This window comes from Solanum dulcamara, chromosome 11 (assembly GCF_947179165.1).
Source record: "Solanum dulcamara chromosome 11, daSolDulc1.2, whole genome shotgun sequence".
In the NCBI taxonomy this organism is placed as follows: domain Eukaryota; kingdom Viridiplantae; phylum Streptophyta; class Magnoliopsida; order Solanales; family Solanaceae; genus Solanum; species Solanum dulcamara.
In genome coordinates this window covers 42,076,023-42,093,444 of record NC_077247.1, presented here as the reverse complement: position 1 = coordinate 42,093,444, position 17,422 = coordinate 42,076,023, and the positions used below count along the sequence as shown (strand labels likewise).

Here is a 17,422-nt window from a genome sequence, read left to right as displayed (position 1 = left end):
ATATCCATTGAATTACAGTCTGAAACTCATGGGGGATATTTCTGTCCATGTTACCTGCCATGAAGCGTGTGGCTTGTCCCCTCAATATACATATCCTACCACGGAGCGTGTGGCCCAACTCCTTTGTTTTGAAATACCTTCCACGGAGCGTGTGGTCCGACCCTTTTGTTTCATATCATTCTCAGTCTAAACATAATATATCAGAACTAACGCAATCAATTCATGTTCATATGATTCACGATAATAACATGACAATAACAGTAATTTTTTCTATCTCATATCAACATAGTTATTTCGCATGTCCAAAATAAATTCATAATCTCATCACATCAATTCCACCAATACATGTTATTAGATTGCCACTTTATACCCCTCATCTCTAATTTTTTTAAGGTCAATCATACAGTTATTAAACCATTCCAATTCATATTACTCTCCAGTGCACATAACACGGAAATACAAGCATCTACAAGCTTTAATTGAGGTTTAGAAATTCACTTGCCTAAAAAAATCAAGCAATTACTCCGAGACTTGAGCCTTTCCTTTTCATTGGGCCTCCAAATAAGTATAATCTAATCAAATAAATAACCACAATAAAATTTCAAAATTAACAACATTCATATCACTATATGTATATCCTAGACCCCAAACTTACCCAAATTTATAATCGAATCTTAAATATCAAGTTTAGGATTAGGTCTCAATTCCTCCAGATAATATAAATCTAATGATTTTTTATATATAATACAATATATATATATATATATATATATATATTAATTAATTACATATCTCAATATATCAAAACTTGAATCATATTTTTTTTTATAATTAAAATAAAATAATTAAATTAAAGTCAAAACTGACAGATTAGTCGCAAACTAAGAAACAATTAACTGAACGATCCTAATTCTAATTTTTTCAATTGATATTTAGCCAATTAATCATAATCATTGTCCAATGATAAGACATAGTCATTGTTCAATGATTAAGCCATGCAAACCCACACAACTTCTTATCTAAAATGCTGCAGTAGTAGTAGAAAAGTTGAAATCTTAACATGAAGCTTTGATTTCTTCTCTCAACAACTATAATAAAATACTAGCATCCAACCCCATATACCATTACAATAATATGACCCCTATCCATATTAATTCATGCATATAAGAACTGGGCGAGGGTTACCTGAAGCAGTTTCGACTGCTCTTCATCAGCGCCATGGTGAGTTCTTTTACCCTTCTTTTTTTTTTACTAATTACAATAATTATGTACTAAAATTCATAAATCCCCTTACTTATTTTAATAAACAAAGTGGTATATGATATTAAATAAATTATCAATTTAGCCCACCAACTAATTAATTATCTAAAAATCACACGTCAACTAATTAATCATAATTATCAAATAGTCCAAAATTTTAAATTTAAATATACGAAAGGGATCTTTTATGAAAGAAGGAAGACTCGTATTCGAAATGGCCTAACGAGTCATTACAATTAGAAGAAGAGGCACCACCTCTATTTGTCTTTCTTTTGAATGAATTTTGATAAAGCCTTATAAAATGCTCAGACGTCCGACATTCATTTTTTCAGTGGCCTTTCATGCCACAACGATGACAGTTATTTCTTGAAGGGCCACTTTGAGAACTCATATTGTTCTTCCTTTTATGTTGATCACCACTACGACGACTATTATATCGTCTTCTGCCATTGTCACATTCACGCACATTATTGTAGCCTTGATTTTTATTTTATCTTCTTTCAAACTGGCCATGTACTTCTACCACATTTGCTTCCGATAATAAACCAGTTCTAGTGGAATGAGCTTCATGATTTTTCATTAAAAGAGCATTATGTTGCTCAGCCACTAGAAGGCATGCGATCAATTCAAAGTATTTTTGAAAACCTTTTTCACGGTATTGCTGCTGTAATATCACATTAGAGGCATGGAAAGTAGTTGGTGTCTTTTCCAACATGTCCTCATCATTTATAGTTTTCCTACATAATTTTAATTGGAAAGTTATTCTAAATAGAGCAGAAATATACTCAATTACAGTTTTAAAATCTTGAAACCGTAAGTGCATCCATTCATAACGAGCCCTTGGTAATACAGTTGCTCTGAGTTGTTATACCTCCCTTTTAAATCTTTTCACAATTCAAGTGGATCTTTCACTGACAAGTAATCAACCTTCAGACTTTCATCTAGATGATGACGAAGAAAAATCATAGCCTTCACTTTATCGTGACTTGATGCTTAATTTCTTCGATTATAGCATCACCAAGACCCTTAGCAGTAAAGTAAATTTCAGCATCAAGTACCCATGACAAATATTTTTTGCCAAAAATATCAAGTGTCACAAATTCCAATTTTGACAAGTTTGACATGATGAAAATTAATTTAAAAATAACAAAGACAACTAAAATTAAATTTCTTCAGTAGATAGACCTGATATGAAAGTTAATTTTCTGGAAAAAAAATTAAATCTTCGTGCTGATAACGTGTTATAAAATAAATGAACTTAACAAAATAAGGTGAGAATAAGAGAAAGAGAGAAGAACAGAAGAATTGAGAAAGCCGTGTGTTTCTATGTTTTTCCTTTCATTGCAAAATGGTCAATTTATAGCCATAAGATAAGAGAACAAATGGTAACTTGCAAACATAAAAAAAATTAAAAAATTCAAGTGGACAATCACTTGTACCACTTGTTTTTTAACAAAAATAAATATTTTATTTTTTTTAGGTATAAGTTTCTTTTCCCTTTAATAAAGGTCTTTAAATATCACTACATATAATATTTTTTAAAAATAGAAACACTGAAAATTATGCAAGTTGTCCAAAGTTTTAAAAATAGTTTTTTATTTAATATCATTGCCACCTAACATTTTCTAGGTGTATCATATCATTTATGATAATTTTATTTTGAAATCACCCTATTACTAATTCTTTTAACCTAAATTTCATAGTGATTCTTCCCAATTATACTTTATCCCTATTCTTTTAAAAATTATCCAAAGTCTCTTTTTTTTCATCACTTTCGGATACATCATATAAAATGATGTATCTAGCGTCCTAATACATCATGTAAAGTAATGTATCCGATCGATACATCGTGTAAAGTGATGTATCCGGATTTTTGATACATCACGTAAAGTGATGTATCCGGATTTTCGATACATCACGTAAAGTGATGTATCCGAGTGATACATCACGTATAGTGATGTATTAAAGAATAGGAGAGAGTAAGAATTTTTGTAATTTTTTCAAATGATAGAAAATATAGTAAAATAAGTTATGTATTTAAGTAATTTTTCCTACTTTTTACAAGTCTCTTTAACCTAAATCACTATTAATAGTGAGTTATCCCATATTTCAAATTAGGAAGTTCAATTTGTTAAGGAGAGGGTGTTATGCTTCATTTATTTTTGGCTTCATATATAATCAATTCCTTAAATTTAACAAGATATTTCATGTAAACACTCAAACTAAATTTTATTTCAGTTGAACTTCTTAACTCCTAATAAATTATTATAATTAGACACTTTCAATTTAAATTTTTAATATATTTTTCGTATGTTCTCATTCTTCTCTTAGGTAATTAAGTTAAACACATAAAATATGATATTTTCTTTAATTACACACATTTGCCTCAATAAAACATAAACTCCAAGCATTTTCTACTAGAGGTTGATGCATATAATTAAATAAAATGACATATTTTACTTGGAATAACTTAATTATTAGTTATCTAATAGGCATATGAACACACGCGTAATTCTTTTTTAAAAAAATTTGAATCAAAAGTGTCTAATTGGAACATTTTATCAAGAGTTAAGGTATTAAATTAGAATAAGACTTAGTTCAAGTGTCTAAATGAAATATCCTAACAAGTTTAAGGGATTGATTATGTATTGAGCCTTTATTTTATTAAGATTAGATGGAATGACTGAAAGATTCTCTTACTTGACTCGGATTGTCAACTCAATCTTTTACTCAAGATTTTGCCAATTGAATACTTCAATGGGGAATTTTCGCATATAGCCACCCAAAAATACCTTAATTATGCTCCATAGATATAGTTTACTAATTGCAATTTGTAGCTATAGTTATAGCAACGTTTGTATAATTCACGCAGCATTTGTATATGTTTGTATAATTCGCTATACAATTCACAGTTTTTTGTATAACGTTTGTATATTTCACTATACAATTCATGCACAACATCTGTATAATTCGCTATACAATTTGTAGTGTTTGTATATTTAGTTATACAATTTGATTCGCGTAGAGCGTTTGTATAAATCGCGCAAATTATACAAAACTCAACTGTATAATCGCGCGAATTATACAAAACTCAAACTGTAATTACAGCTAGATGTTTATCGCGAGCCATAATTCATTCAAACTATAGCTATGTTAGCTAATTAATTAATATATATTTGCTTATCCGCGTAATTTTCCATACTTAAACCCAATGAAACACGACATTTTAAACTCTTTATTTGACTTTATGCAAATGGCCCATAGTAGTGTTTCCTTGGCCTTTTTATAATAGGGATATCAAAAGTTCAAGTTGCCGCTTTAGAGAATTAGAGCACTCCAGTCCAGTCCCAAGTCATTTTACAATTCGGCCCAAACTTGTTGATAACAGCCTCTATATATGCATTCATTTCAACACATATTTTAGAGTAGAAGACATATTATGCAGAGTCTTGATACTTTTTACAAGAGCATAATTCACTAGTCAAAGTGCACGGATACTCGATTTTGATGTCCCATTTTATTTTTGCATGTTTTTAAGAAAAATCTAAATTTTTTATATAGTTGAAGTTCAGATATATATGATTGAAGTTTAGTTATTTCTGCATGAACTAAATCAAACGATGGCAGTACAAACATCCTATTCAAAATCCAGACAATATGAATTCTGTGAGAAAGTGTGTTTTGAAATGTAAATTTGATTATCTATGTAGTTGATTTTCCATTTCTATATCAAATCTCACTCCCTAAACACTTAAAGTTCTATCAATTTCGAGAACCTATAGTTCAAACCACTACTGAGTTCAACACTTCAAGTTGCTATTTTATTTTAATTCAATCTCAGAAGAAGAAAATCAAGCTCCACAACTGAATATTCATATTTTTATGAGGAGGTAAGATTATAATATAGCATAACTTTAAAAATTGAGACTTATTGCATATTAAGGCCTCATTTAATTTCATTCAATTTTAGATGTCTGAATCTGAATGCATATCTTAATGATTAAGATGTTGTCTTTAAATTTGAACACTGAATGATTAAGACTGTTTATTTTTTGACATCTGAATATACATACTTTATTTATATGTACATAATAAATATATTATTCAAAATACTAAAATTGCTATTTGATTAAAAAAAAATGAAATACTTATGCTTGCTAGTAATAGTGGAGATAGTTTGTAGTGGTGGTGGTGATGGTAATAAAAGTTGTTAATGGCTAGTAATGACAGTGGTGATAGTTATGGCGATTAGTGTTGTGGTGACTGTCATAATGGTGACAATTGGTAATGGTCTTGATTGTTGTAATGGTGAAGTTGGTTGATGTTAGTAATTGATAGTGTTGATGGTGGTGGTTGGAAAAGTGTCGTGGTTGATGATATGTTTATGGTAGTTAGTGATGGTGCTAATTATGATGATATAAGTGGTTGGTAGTACCAGTAGAGATTGACCACAATTGTGGTAGTGACTGATAGTAGTAATGAAGGTGGTGGCGATGATGGCGGTGATCGAAGAATGTATAGTGATAATTATCGACGGTGCTAATTGTGATGACAGAGGAATTGATTGTAGTGGTGGTAAAAGTGGTTGATAGTAATTGTGGAGGTGGCGGCGGCTACAAATACGAGGGTGTTAGCTGCAATGGATATAATTATAATGGTTAGAGTACGACTGGTTAGGGGGCATGGGTTTTGCCTGAATGAATGAAGTCCATTCTCTCAGAGGAGGTAAGTGTGATAACAACTGACAGTAATGGTTAGCAACAGTGGTGGTTACGATGCAAATGTGGTTGGTGATAGATAACGATAACGGTGGTTAATAATGGTGTTGGTAACGACAAAGGTGATTAGTGGTAATGGTTGGTGATTGTAGATAGCATGATGATGAAAATTATCCACACAAGAATATCTCTTAATGATATTAATGTTTTATTCTAGATCTTAATGATTAAGACCTATTCAGACTCATTAAGTGCTTAAATCTTAATAAAAACAAATGCACTTAATGGTCTAATGTCTTAATCATTCATATTCAGACCTTCGTTAAGTGCAAACAAATGAAGCCTAAGGGTCCGTTTGAAAACAATTTCAAATCATGATTTGAAATTATCTTCGAATCATGTTGATTTTAAGTTGAAATTTTGTTTGGACAAATAATTTGGATTTCTTATTTGTAATTTTTTTTCCTCGTAAACATAAAGCCCACAGTTTATGAAATCTATTAGAACTTCTTCAACTCTTATTCAATCTTATCAAATGAGCAAATCATAATTCATAAGCAAGCAAATATCAAATATCCTACAAATAGCATATTTTCAAATACACATAATTTAATAAAAATACACTAATTAAAAATAATATAACTAGCTATTATTTAATATAATTATTTGATGTTGGGGTCCCAAATCCTATCAACAAACGCCTATTAAACTAGACAGACCAACCAATAAGTGCAATTATCTAATGCTTTGATTCGCCGTAATGCTCTATTCTTTGTATAATTGTAACAGCATGTTCTTCTCCACATTAATAAGTTAGACATTTGCATCATTACCCAAAAATGATCACCTACAAATGTTTCAAATATAGTGTAATTTTAGTCTTAAATTACACAAGTTCCAAAAACATTAAAAAAAAGAAGAAGGTAAAGGACAGGAATTTAGTGTTTCGAGTCATTCAACAACAGTTTTGTGCAATTGTTGGCGTAATTCCTTTATTCCATATTAAGTGTATTTGTAAGACAATACATATATATTAAGAAAAATATTTAAGGACATAATTTGAATTATATTTTTCACTATTGTCCTTTGTAAAAACATAGACATAATTTTGTAAGTAGTGTGATTTATCTCCTAGAAAATATAAAACTTTAATAAATAAAAGGGTAAATATAAAAAAAAATTCAAACATCTATCTTGAATTTTGAACAATTCAATTATTTTGAATAATGAAAAATCTCTCAAAATTCACTTAATATGGAATGGAGGGAGTATTATTCACTATTTAATGAGATTTACAAGTTTTAGTATATATAAATAAAAAGATCAATTACGACATACTATTAACAAGGACACCTTTGTCATCACTCTACTAGAGTATACTAGAAAAGTTTAAAATACTATACAAAAAGGGGATGAGAATATAATGTATATATAAGGGGTGCAATAGGGCTGTACAGGACAAATCGATAAATCCCATCAAATCGATAAACCGAATCAAATCGGAAAAAAAATCCGACTAGAGGTTTGGTTTGACTTGATTGGGTGTTTGGAAAAATAACCCGACCATTATAGGGTTGGTTTGATTTTAACTAAAAAAAGTCAAACCGAACCCAAACAGACCCGATTATAAATAAACTACTTTTAAATTATGTTATACATAAAAATATTTATTAAAATATAATTTATATATATTTTTTAAAAAAATTTTATAATTTTTGTTTTCTTTCTTACATTTAGATTTGGACTTGAGAAACCCATATAAATAATATACAAAAAAAACTCATCTTATAAAGTTATATTATAAAGTTAAAACTTCAAACAGTGTTCTGCTTCCATTTTATATGTTGATATTTTGTACTAGAACTCTTTTTAAGAAGCGCTGCTCTGTGCTTTTTATTAGATACTATGAAAAACCCGAGAAATTAAAAAAAAACAAAAAAAATCGAGAAAAATTGATATCGAAAAATCCGACTTTTATTGGTTTGGTTTGGTTTATAGATTTAATAATTCGACACAAATGATTTAATTTGATTTATAAAAAATCTGAACCAACCCGATCCATATACAACCCTAGGTGCAAGGTGTGTGTTCCAACAAATTTTGAATCCCTTATTATATGTTTGCTGTAAAAAAATAAAAAAATAATGTTGAAATAGTGTTAAAAAAGTTCGGTATACAAACCTTTAATTTTTTCTTTTATAATAATGTTTAAAAAGTCGATATACAATTATACATTTAATATAAAATATTATATAAAATTATAAAAGGCGTTTATACACCCATATTCATTATTATATAATATCGCCTCTTTTTGATTTTTTGCTCAAATTCACTCCAAATTACTTCAAAATTAAGTATTGAACTCTTCTTGATGTTTAAAATAAATTGAAATTACACCCAATGTAAATAATAAAAAGGGCAGCCCGGTGCACTAAAGCTCCCGCTATGCGCGGGGTCCGGGGAAGGGCCTGACCACAAGGGTCTATTGTACGCAGCCTTGCCTTGCATTTCTGCCAGAGGCTGTTTCCAAGACCCAATGTAAATAATATCAAACTCAAAAAAATAGACTGTAAATATTATTTACCCAATGTAAATAATATCAAACTCAAAAAAATTATATCTGAAATTTGACTGTAAATAATTTTTATTATTATTCCTTTTTTTCCAACAAACTAGTATCAAAGGTTTGGTTGAAAAGATAATATTTTTTGTGAATAATAAAAGTCGTCATTTTTTTTATATCCACCGATCTGTGGAAGAGATCAAACACAAATAGAATCGATTATTTAAAAGACAAAATGAAAAATTTGCTTTATGTCAAAAAATTTCATCAATCAGACACTAAAAAATTTGATGTTAAGTACATTTTTTAAAAATCTTTTTGAGTTGTGATATTTAGTATATATTTTCATATTCAAGTAATAACTGAAGTAAACATAATGCCATTATGTGTGTCTTTAAATAAGATATTATCTTTTAACCATATTTAATTTAGTGTACCTACTCTAATTTTAATTTATCACTTAATTATAATAACTTGACATAAACGCGCACCGAGCACGGTAGATTCTTTATACCGTTTAAACTTTCTTAAAACTCTTATAATTTTTATTTACATGTTTAAACTTTTTCACTAAAACCTAAGAGTAAAGTTGGTTTGCTGAAATCCCTGTAATTGGCTTTACAAAATTGAAATAAAAGGAAAAACTACAATATTTTTAGGTAATGTTAACATCATGCCTATGGCAAGGTCCACGAGGGGCTAGGGTGGCCCGGGTAGAGTAATGATCGAACATGACGCTTGCGTGGTGAACTTAGTTAAGAAATAAAGTTGCACCTTTGCTATCAACTATAACTTTTGGCATAAAAAAAAGTGTTTGATCCTAACAAATATGATAATGAATTGATTTTAGATGCAAACTCAATTTTTTTAGATGGGTAGGTAAAAACTTAAAGGATCTATCATGTCTACATTACAAAAAAAGAAAAATGTAATTCATTACTCTAGTCAAAGACAAAAAGACAGCAAAACTAATAAAAAGAACAATACATACATATATATATATATATATGAAATTTTCTCCTCAACTGAGTTACTAAGATTTTCTGAATATGGGATTATCCGAGCATTTTATTTATTTATTTATTTTAAAAAAAGATTGTTGGGCTTTAGAGGGTTGGTTGACTGGTTCTCAAAGAAATGGGCTGCTCCCAGAAAACCTGCGGTTCATTTGCACTTTTCCCTTATTTTGGGCTGGTTTTTAAGTTTTGTCCAAAAATGTAAATAATTATTTTGATGGGAAATAAATTTATATTTTTACATTATAATATTTCACATGTTATGTCTTGCTCTTACAAAATTTATGTTTCACTAGGTATAAATTCGATTGTTAAAGGACAAAAATTAAAGAGATCCAATTAAATGAAAAGCTACTACATAAGAGGATTCTTTTTTTCCCCTTGATGTGGCTATAAAATTTCACCTACCTAACCTTAATAGTTTGTGATGTTACTGGTATATATTTAGTGTATAATAAGTGTATATTCTAGTTATATCATCTACTAGAAATTACAAAAAAAGTCACCATGAATTAGTAGAAAATTTATGTTATAAAATATATATTTTTTATTCCATTTCATCGAATCAACTCATTGAAAAACTCATGGCAGAAAATATATTTTTATTAGTTTTTTTTTAATTATTACGAATTTTGTTGGACTGTAATTTTTAATGTGATTTTTTTTTTTTTGAGATGGAAGTGGGGTGTAGATAAAGTACATACATGTGTTTTTCTTTGTTTTATTAAGTAACTCACATGTTAATGGCCCGTCTTCCCACCATTTGCAACACTTTCCCCAATCTTATTAAGACTTGTTATTTTGATTTTGAACATATCAAATCAAATTAAAGTTTACTTAATTAAAACAATAAAATAAATATAAATGGAAGGATTGAACTTTTACATAGTCATGTCATGCTACAAGTTGGGGACACTAATCTTTTGCAACCTTCTCTCTCAATATTCAATATATATAGCTTTCTCCCCTCCAGATAAAAAATTGATTTGACCTAAGTATATAATATGATTTTGAGGTTGAACATATTATTTTGATGTACAAAATATTTCGTATCATCCTAAAATTTAAAAAAGAGACATGATAATGTAAACGATTTATTCTGACATAAACATTAATGATTGATTTCACAAATTCGTAAAATCACAAATCATGCTACACCTGTATTGCCAAATTATGTTACCCTATACTATCTAGGTAAGAATAAAGTAAACTCTTTATGAAAATAACCATCAAAATGATACTCTATGTTCTTCTTTTTAAATTAATATTTATTTTGGTAAATCTACTCACCCAACAATAAAAAAAATGTAAAAAGACAAGATTCTCTTGAAAATTTAAGTTACATACTAAACATAGAAATTACTTTTTTTTTTATCAGTAGTATAATTTGATTTGTTATAATATTTTTACTTATTGTTTATTCTAGGTTATCATTTAGTGCTATTAAATGCGATAAAAGGTCATGGTAACTACCCTTTCATTCATAATTCGATATTTCAGAATGAAAATGACATTACTTTTGATAAAGAACGTTTTAATCTCGTAATAATATAATAGAACTTTCCGTCTCAAATTCAAATTAGTTAAGTCTAAAAGGCAAATATTCATTCCATTTAAATTTTATTTGTCTTACTTTCATTTTAGACTGTTTTTAAAAGAACTTTTTTTTCTTTTTTTTTGAAAACTTTCTACATGACATTTTTATAATGATCACAAAATTAAATGACATTTTTATACATTTTACACATCTTTAGTTTAATAGCACATAAATTTAAGAAGTCTATTTTACTTTCTTTAAATTCTGTACTCAGACATGACATCTATGCTTTTTAGCTTTGGATGTGCATAAATAGACACTTGAAATTGTATAGAACTGAACAAGTAGACACACGTGACTTACGTGACATAATACGCATAAGATACCACATAAGACACAAAATTGTCATGTAAGAGGTCACTTAAGACAAATGTGTCTATTTATTTAATTTTATACAAGTTTAATTATATATTTATATACAGTTAAAATTAAAAGCATAGATATCAATTAAAACCAATTTAAAAGACACGTTTATATCCTATGTTTATGGTATATATATAATGAATTAAAAGAGTGTTTCTTGGAAGCAGCAATATAAATAGAAGAGAAGCAAAACGAAAAAGGGCACATATATGTACTCATCACCATCCCATGAGACCCACACCTCTCCAACCCATCACCCCATAAGCTCCTTCCTCCCTCTCTCTAGTAGTAGTACACCTATATATATACAATTCTATTACACACATAATTTAGAGCTCCTCTCTTTATATAAATTAAAATATTAATTGTTACACTTACACCCTAAAGAGAAAGAAAGAAAGATCAAGATGGAAGAGATGATGAAACCTGCATGGTTAGAAGGATTAATGGCGGAGAATTTCTTTGGAGAATGTGAGGTCCACCAAAATAGGAGGAAAAATGAGAAAAACATCTTCTGCTTAGAGTGTTGTCAAAGCTTTTGCCCTCACTGCCTACCACAACATCACTCACATCCTCTTCTACAGGTATAGTCCTCTCAATTTATGTAATACAGATAGAAATTTCAAAAATCAATAAGTTTTTTTCTTTGATTGGATACCTTTTTTTATATGATTTTTAAATATTAAATTATTAAATATATATTAAAAAAATTACATATTTTTCAAATATATAAATTATATTTCAAATTTTTTTTTAAAGCTTTTATCTTTTAATTCACAATTAAAATTTGAATCTTGAAATTTCAATTATGAGAAAAATGAGATAATTATGTAGGTAACATGGTTGATTTTTCATATGGTTATTGAAGTAATAGTATTATCTAACAAAGTCATTATTTTTTCTTGAATTTAATATTTATTTAATAAAAATAATAATTTTTTGAGATAATAATTATTATTATTTTGGATAATCATATGAGAAATCAACCTGATATAGTACATTAAAAAACCTTGAATGACTAATTCTTGGTGCAATTAAGTTTTAATTTTTAATTATCTACTCCAAAGGCCAAAACTAATCTTTTTGGTTTCTAATTTTGCTATTTTCTTGAATTTGAATTTCATTATCCGACAATAATATATTTGATTTTTCAAAAATAGTATTTGGGAACTAACAACAAAATTGAGGGGCGATTTAAAAAAATTCTCCTTCTCTTCACTTTGTTCATGGGAGGTTGGAAGAGTGGGGAGTGGAGACTGGCTGAAATTTGTGTAAATTTGTATTTTTCTTTAAAAAATTGTTATTGCAAAATTAAAGAAGTAATTTTCTTTTTTAATTACTGTTTGTTAAATTGATGAATTAAAATGGAGCGACATATACGCTGAGTAATTTAAGCATAACTATAGTCAATAGTATTATTTCTGAAATTATTTTTGAGTATGTTTCAATCACTATTAAAAAATAGGTTGGATTACACAAATCTCATAAAGTTAAGAGCCAATTATATTATATTCTTATTTTTTTTCAAATTATAAAAATTTCTTAAATTTGATAAAATACGGATACATCCCAAAAACGCCTTTATAGATCGCGTTTCTGTTCCAGATACATTCCTCAACTTGCCAATACATCACATCTCAGTTTCGGATACTTCCCTCAACGTTCCTATACATCGCGTAAAGTGATTTGTTCGATCGATACATCACGTAAAATAATGTATTAAAAAATAAGAGAGAAGAAATTTTTGTAATTTTTTTAAATAATAGATAATTTTAAAAAATAAAATAAAATAAATTATGTATTTAAATAAGTTTTCTTAAAAATTATGGAATTAGCTAGAGAATTTATCCAGAATCCCTTGAATTAGCTTCTATTTAATTGGATTTTAACATAATCCATTACTAATCCATAACTAAATGGAATAAGCCTAGGAAATTTTTCATTGTGAATTGAAATTATTTTATTGAATTAAGTGGAATATAAGGTTACAATATCCAAGATTCATGTGTCTTGAATTTCTATATTGTGTAGTCAATTACTAAAAGTAGTGTGTTTGGAAGCTATAGTTCCCACTTTTTGGAATTGTTTGCTTTCCAATTTTAGAACATTTCTTTTAACACCTAATTTCCTCCCTCACCTGTTGCTTTCAAACACAGTTTTGACCCAATTCTCAAAATTAAATCTTTTTCTTTTCTCATTACTCTATTTTGTCTTTTTTCAACATTTTCAGTACTCATCTCTCTTTCACTTAATTTATTCACATTTACTTCTCTTGGATTCAAAGTTGGCTACTTTACTTTTTCCTAATGAATTTCAAGTTTTTATAGAGTTAAAAAAAAAGAAGTTGGAGAACCACACAATCAATAATGTAATATTCCTTAAATTTAGGTAAGTAAGAACTTTAACACCATAATTATTTTTACTTAAAATTCCCAGGTGACCTTTAAAATTTCTCTATTTACCATAAAGAAAATTTAAAATATAAAAAAGTAATAAAGTCAATAGAATTCAACTTCTATTATATACACATAGACATGATTTCGATCTTGTATATTGTTAGAGTAAAATTTTCAGATTTCAATATCTATCCATGAATTGGCACATGAAAAAGGGTAAAATAATTTCAAGAGTAACTTACTACATGACTTGATGTGAGAGTTGGTAATTATTTTATAATTACAGGTGAGAAGATATGTATACCAAGATGTTATAAGATTGGATGACCTAGAGAAGCTCATTGATTGTTCCTATATTCAGGTATTTTTATTATTATTAATGACAATATATACTTGTTGAATTTAATTATCTTATTTTAAAAAAAGTTATAATAATATATGTTATTCCTTGTTTGTTTTGAACAGCCTTACACAATAAACAGTGCCAAAGTTATATTCTTGAACCAAAGAGCACAATCAAGGTCATGCAAGGCTTCTGGCAACTCTTGTTTCACTTGTGACAGAATTCTTCAGCACCCCTTCAACTTTTGTTCCCTCTCTTGCAAGGTAACCCCCACCCCCCTCAACACACACGAAAAAAAATAAAAACAGATTCAGAATTTAAATTTGATGAATTCAATTTTAAAGTTGTGTACTTTGAACATATTATACATTTATTCATTCTTTATTAGATGGGAAATGTGACTAAACATGTAAAAATTAAATAGTGTGCAAATTACATTTTTAGCCTTGTAACTCAAGAGTTATGATGCAGGTTGATTTTATGGTGTATCAAGGTGAAGATCTATCAAACATCATCTATAGGTTTGATGATTCTGAGTTTGCACTCTCCCAATTCGAAGGACTACACGTGGACACATCTGATTTGATCGACGAGGAAAGCCAAATTACTCCTAACTCCATCTTAGAAGATCCATTAGAATGCAGAGGTTCATCTTGTTCAAATAATGTCATGGGCAATTCCGGTATTTCACACGATGGACATATGGTTAAAATTAAGAAAAAGGGCAGTGGTTTTTTTCCAGGCCTTGTGCTTTCATTGAGTAATAGGAGAAAGGGAGCCCCTCAAAGATCTCCTCTTTCTTGAAAATAAAATAAAATAATCAAATAATTAAGTAATATTTAGTACTTGTTGTAATACTATTAGCATAATTAGTTCTTTGGATTTGTGACTGTAATTTTGTGATGTTTTTAGTGTCACTCTTAGGTTTTGGAATTCAATTTACCCACCAAAAAAATGATTCCATTGTGAGCCATAGGTTGATGTTTAGAGAGGTTTCCACTAGATATTTAAGCTTCTCCCTAATTATCACCAATTTTGTACTTCGGTCCAATGGAACTTGAACAGATAAATATAATTAGCTTCTAAATATTTCTTATTTTGTGGTTAATGACATATATCCTTCTTTTTTTTTTTACTATTGTTCGTATTTTCTATGGGAGTCTTGGTGTTACTGACAGAGTTGTTGTCATATGATATAAAAACAGTCTTTTATTGAAATGCATGATAAGATTACGTATAATAAATTTTTGTGATCTAATCTTTCTCTGAATTCTACACAGGGGAGTTTAATGAGTGTGTTGAGCTGCCTTTTTATATTGTATTTTTGTTTAACTTTAGATTCATAGTATATGGTTGCCACTTGATCAATATTTAAATTTTTATTAAAAGTTTTCCTTAGTCATAGTGTCGTTCTTGTCGATTAAGCTAAGATTCTGAAGTCTTGTACGATTATAAAATAGGGGAAAATTGAACATTTTTTTCTATTAAACTTTGTTTAATTAAAATAAAGACATCTGAATGCTTGATTTTCATTTTCAAATTGCATGTAGAATAGTAACTACTTTTTTATCCTTAACTAAAAGTTTTTGATTGGATCATTGAATATAAACTAAGAATCTTGAGTGCCAATGAGAATCTAATCTTCAAACTTCAATATGAATATCAAACATAGAACACGAGAAATCACAATACTTTGAAAAATATTTTACCAGCTTTTATTTCAGACTGCTAGTTTAATTTAATTTTTATTTTAATAGCCATTGGCTTACGACTCCAAAAGACAAAAAGCAGAAGGCACATCTCGTTATAATGAAAATGTCATTCCACCCGTACAGTCCTTTCCATTAAAGAAAAATAAACGGTGTGGCTCTTCTTTCTTTTCAATTTCTTTATTTTTCACTGGTAACTAGTGCTACAACTGTTCACCAAAGTTAGCAAAATATCTCTTTACATTTATATTTAAAATAATTTCATCAAGGTTAGCAAAATTCTCTCTTGTAATAATTTTTTGTAGGGAAAAAAAGACCAATATAAAGAATTGGATGACTATTCTTTTTACTCTTTTAGAATTTGTGAAACTAATATGAAGAAAGATGTTTAACAAAATGATTAGCAATTTCTTAATATTAATTTTTATCTTAATTTATATGATATTCTTTTTTAAAATTTTTATATCAAGTGAAACGACGCCTAAACAACAAGCATCTGAATCGGAATGGATAAGAAAGGATAAAAAAAAGTTTGGTAGAAAGAAGCCACATATTAAGCAACGTGTGGAGTATATCATGTGATTAGGACCTCTATTTCACATGCTTGTCGTATGTTTTCCTCTAATTATTGAATCAACCTAAGCTTCTTAGCCTATCTAAGTGGCATTACTAGGGAATTGACATCTGTCCACTAACCCCCACTGCTTTTTAAAAAAATGTCTGAAAAAACAATTTTATTCTAATTTTTCATATGACATATTTAATAAAAAGAATTATACAAATTAAACTTATTAAATAAAATATTTATTCAAATTAACTTCTCTCCAATTTTTCAAAAAACAATCCCTGATTTATCTTCTTTTCAAAGTTAATTGCAATTCTCCATCAATAAAACTTTATACTCTATTTTATTCCAAGATATCATTATAGTATATTGTAAATTTCTTTTATTATAAATCACTTTTTATTTTATAAAATTCTCTCGTATTTGCTTCATATTTTACAAGATAATATGATCTTACCTAAAGATCTTACGAATTCTTTATTTACATTTACATCGTGTGGAGACTAGAGTTAAGATTCGCCGTACTTTTCTTTATCATTTTCCATACAATACACATTTAATCCATTCTTGATATAGAATAGGAGTAACTAATTAAAGAAATCAACTAGCATTACATTAAATAATACTACCATCATTTTTTTTTAATTATAGAAATCATGTGTGCAATTTATTCTTGTTAGCTTGTTTGCATTATACTTTTATAAGATATTAGGAATGTCTGATAATCTCATCAAATATGATGTTGATGTAATATATCACAAATATAATAAATTATAGTTGAAAATAAAATGACAAAAATAAATAAAAAATATATTCAGGCTGAGGCGTGAATATCTCACTCTCTTTAAGGAGATTCAAATCCAATGCAGTATAATCTATACCGATCTAACAG

At 28.3% G+C, this 17,422-nt stretch overlaps 1 protein-coding gene across 1 annotated transcript; it reads left to right on the top strand.

The window, feature by feature from the left end:
• Window positions 1-11,737: 11,737 nt before the first annotated feature.
• Window positions 11,738-15,345, top strand: LOC129873853 (protein RGF1 INDUCIBLE TRANSCRIPTION FACTOR 1). The gene is made up of 4 exons (XM_055949046.1): window positions 11,738-12,101; window positions 14,200-14,274; window positions 14,379-14,519; window positions 14,728-15,345. Exons 1-4 carry the CDS (start codon window positions 11,925-11,927, stop codon window positions 15,058-15,060), a joined length of 726 nt encoding a protein of 241 aa, XP_055805021.1. The 5' UTR covers window positions 11,738-11,924; the 3' UTR covers window positions 15,061-15,345.
• Window positions 15,346-17,422: the final 2,077 nt, after the last annotated feature.

What these genes read in the sequence shown, in the direction of transcription:
- LOC129873853 (XM_055949046.1), top strand. Translation starts at nt 11,925, where the DNA reads ATGGAAGAGATGATGAAACCTGCATGGTTAGAAGGATTAATGGCGGAG. An exon ending in TTGATTGTTCCTATATTCAG is followed by an intron (nt 14,275 to 14,378) that starts GTATTTTTATTA and finishes TGTTTTGAACAG; the next exon opens with CCTTACACAATAAACAGTGC. An exon ending in TTTGTTCCCTCTCTTGCAAG is followed by an intron (nt 14,520 to 14,727) that starts GTAACCCCCACC and finishes GTTATGATGCAG; the next exon opens with GTTGATTTTATGGTGTATCA.